This window comes from Bison bison, unplaced genomic scaffold (assembly GCF_000754665.1).
Source record: "Bison bison bison isolate TAMUID 2011002044 unplaced genomic scaffold, Bison_UMD1.0 scf7180017864353, whole genome shotgun sequence".
Classification (NCBI taxonomy): domain Eukaryota; kingdom Metazoa; phylum Chordata; class Mammalia; order Artiodactyla; family Bovidae; genus Bison; species Bison bison.
This window is the reverse complement of record NW_011494925.1, coordinates 6,461,883-6,465,188: the sequence shown is the minus strand read 5'-3', so window position 1 is coordinate 6,465,188 and position 3,306 is coordinate 6,461,883. Positions and strand designations below refer to the sequence as shown.

General features: G+C 55.8%; 1 protein-coding gene across 1 annotated transcript in view; it reads right to left on the bottom strand.

Annotated features, from left to right (window-relative positions):
• Window positions 1-3,306, bottom strand: part of ATP9B (ATPase, class II, type 9B) — a 151,572-nt gene that overhangs the window by 5,939 nt on the left and 142,327 nt on the right. Inside the window, exons 22-24 of the mRNA XM_010855064.1 lie at window positions 1,718-1,807; window positions 169-313; window positions 1-23 (exon numbers count right to left, since the gene is read on the bottom strand). Coding sequence (XP_010853366.1) covers window positions 1-23; window positions 169-313; window positions 1,718-1,807 — 258 coding nt within the window. The remainder of the gene's footprint in view (window positions 24-168; window positions 314-1,717; window positions 1,808-3,306) is intronic.

Below are 3,306 nucleotides of genomic sequence, written 5' to 3'. Positions count from 1 at the left end.
GCTCACGTCGTTCCCTCCGTCACCTGAGGCAGGGAACGGGGTGTGAGGAGGGCCTGCAGGGCCGCCTCCCTCGCTGACAGCAGACAGGGGTCTGGACCCCGGTACCATGCCGCTGGAGTCCAGCCAGCGGGGAGTGCGGCACCCGTCCCGGTGCATGGGGATGCTCACCGATGGCGCAGGTGCGGCGGCCTGTGTGTTGCTGCAGCAGCTTGACGATGTGGGCCTTCTGGGTGGGCGAGCAGCGGCAGCAGACCACGGCCGGGCACTGGCAGGCCAGCTCCACAAACTCGTGCTCGTAGTACTTCAAGCAGACCTGGGGGAGGAGCGGGCCCGGGTTCACCGCCACAGACAGAGAGTGGATGTACAGCTCGAAGGCCAGGGCTCCAGGGCGGCCTCTGACCAGCCCGCCTCGGCCCCCCTGAGAAGATCTTAGTCTCTGGTCACATGGAACACTTTGATCCCTAGCTCCCCATCTTGGCTGGGAAACTAAAGATCCCCGCAGAGCTGCCTAAAGGCTGTGGGGCCCCATGGCTGAGCTGGATACCCCGAGTTACGGCTGTGGCTCTGCTGCCCAGGCCCTGTGGTCCTGTGCGGTTCTGCGGGGGCCACTGAGCAGACTTGGGAGGTGCGGAGCCCAGCAGCGTGGGTGGCAGGCTCTGTGACCACGGCCACCAGCCCCTCCCGGGTCCACAGGGAGAGCCGAAAACGTGGCGCCATCTGCAGGCACAGACGGCACGGCCATCTCTGCTGCTCCCCCGGGAAGTGTGGGTGCTGCCTGCACCCTGACGGGCTGGCCTGTGTCCCACTGACAAGGTGGGACACAAAAGGACCCACCACTTCGCCCAGACTCCTAGAAACGCCTGCGAGAACCATCGGCAAACTGCAGAGGGCGTGGGTGCCCGGCACCCCCTTGTCTGGGTAACTGTGGCCGCCAGGCCCATGAGCAGAGTGAGTGGAGGGGACCGGACAGAGGGGATGGCCCAGACATCCATGAGCCACCCGCCCCATGCGGGGGTCTCCAGGAGCACAGGGTCTCCCGGGTCCTGGGCCACTGCTGGACGTCTGTGTGTGGATGAATTTAGATCACGAGGTGCGTACCAGAGCCAGGACTCCACAGTGGCCACGCTGCTAGCACGGAGCAGGCTCCAGGCGCCCAGAGAGGGGCTGAGGGACTGAGGGAGCCAGCAGCAGAGCAGAGGCGAGAGCTGTGCGGGCCAGGCTCTCACCGCAGCACAGTGGCCACTCCTCAGGGCCCACCCCTCACAGGGCTGCATGCGGCCTGCTGAGAGCAGAGACCCAGAAACAGTGCTGATGAGCAAGGCAGCCTGGCAGGTACACCTGTGGCAGCCCACAGGCCGCCAGACAGACAGACAGGTCTGGGGGCGGGACAAGCCTCACCTCCAGGGAGGACAGACAGACAGGTCTGGGGCAGGGCACGGCCTCACTTCCAGGGAGAAGGACAGACAGACAGACAGGTCTAAGGGGTAGGTGCGGCCTCACCTCCAGGGAGAAGGACAGACAGACAGACAGGTCTAGGGGAAGGACAAGCCTTACCTCCAGGGAGGACAGACAGACAGACAGACAGGTCTAGGGGCAGGATGCGGACTCACCTCCAGGGAGAAGGACAGACAGACAGATAGGTCTAGGGGCAGGCGCGGCCTCACCTCCAGGGAGAAGGACAGACAGACACACAGGTCTGGGGCAGGACGAGCCTCACCTCCAGGGAGTCCCCGGAAATGACCAGTGCGCAGTCATGTTTCCTTCGAAAGGCATTCAGCTCCAGGTGGGCTTCTCCGCGGCTGGTCACCTCCACGAAAGGGGAGAAAGGCCCAGTTAGCATGATGGAGCTCCAGACACAGGAAACGCTGTAACAAACTGTCTTCCGAATTTCTCCTGCAGCGCTGGCAGTAAACAATATCATTGTTTCCCAATTTGTGGCAACTCAGAGCAGGAGACACACTGGGAAGTGCAGGGCAAGTTCTACAAGTGCAGTAAGATGAGGTGAGCGGAGACGGCAGTCCCGCCCCCGTGAGCGCTCAGGAGCACACGCGAGTGAGCACACGGCGGCCACGAATGGACAGTCTACAGTCTCGGGGTTGGGCGGTCCGGTGGGTCTGAGGAGACCGAGCAGGGGGTGGGGAACGGAAGGACCATTTACAGACGCCTCGTTCATAACAAGGTGAGTGAGCAAAATGCTTGCTTTGTGTTTTGGTCATGAGTTTCAACTCTTTGTAGTTCAGGCCAACTAAGTATCTGGAGGATTAAACGATGTAAAATCGAGCCATAATCTCAAAATACCATTAATTTTAGGATGCAAACATTTCAGAAGCCAACACACCAGTTTTTGACATTCTTCCTGTGGAGATTTTATGGGGCATAAAAGAAATGATATATTATATAGGACTAAAATAAAGTTTCATGTGTTTCAAATTAATCCCAGACTCATCTTTAAGTAGGTAGTTTTTATTATGGAGATTTTATTTGTGGGGCTATAACACTGAAAAGTCAACAAAAATTGATCTGAAATTTTATCAGAATCATTAATAATTTAATTGCAAATAGTAGTCTGCAGGGCCTAATTTGTGATTCTGATGCTCCGAGACAAATGACATTTACATGTAAATTATATTCAAATCACTACTTCTGTAGGTGCAAGTGCTTCATCTGGAAGACAGACACACACCATGTCTGCTCAGCCACCATCAATCAAGACCCAAGAAACTTTTATTTCTTGTTTGAATCAAATTTCATCATAACTAACAGATACAGTAAACACATTAATTTAGATCATTTCTATTAATTTCCTTTGATCTAATTAAGGGAGAACATTTAATCTGAAGATGGCGGTAGATTAAAAACACGTCTACTTTGCATTTACAGCTTGTCTCACAAAAGCGGCCTCTAGACCGCATATAACGTGTATGATGACTAAGAGACAGACATTATTATTTCTTGGCTGTGCCACACACCTTGTGGGATCTTAGTTTCCAGGCCAGGGGTTGAACCCAAGGCCTTGGCAGAGAAAGCACCAAGTCCTAACCACTGGACCACTGCTGCTGCTGCTGCCAAGTCGCTTCAGTCGTGTCCGACTCTGTGCGACCCCACAGACGGCAGCCCACCAGGCTCCCCCGTCCCTGGGATTCTCCAGGCAAGAACACTGGAGTGGGGTGCCATTTCCTTCTCCAATGCATGAAAGTGAAAAGTGAAAGTGAAGTCGCTCAGTCGTGTCCGACCCTTAGCGACCCCATGGACTGCAGCCTACCAGGCTCCTCTGTCCATGGGATTTTCCAGGCAAGAGTACTGGAG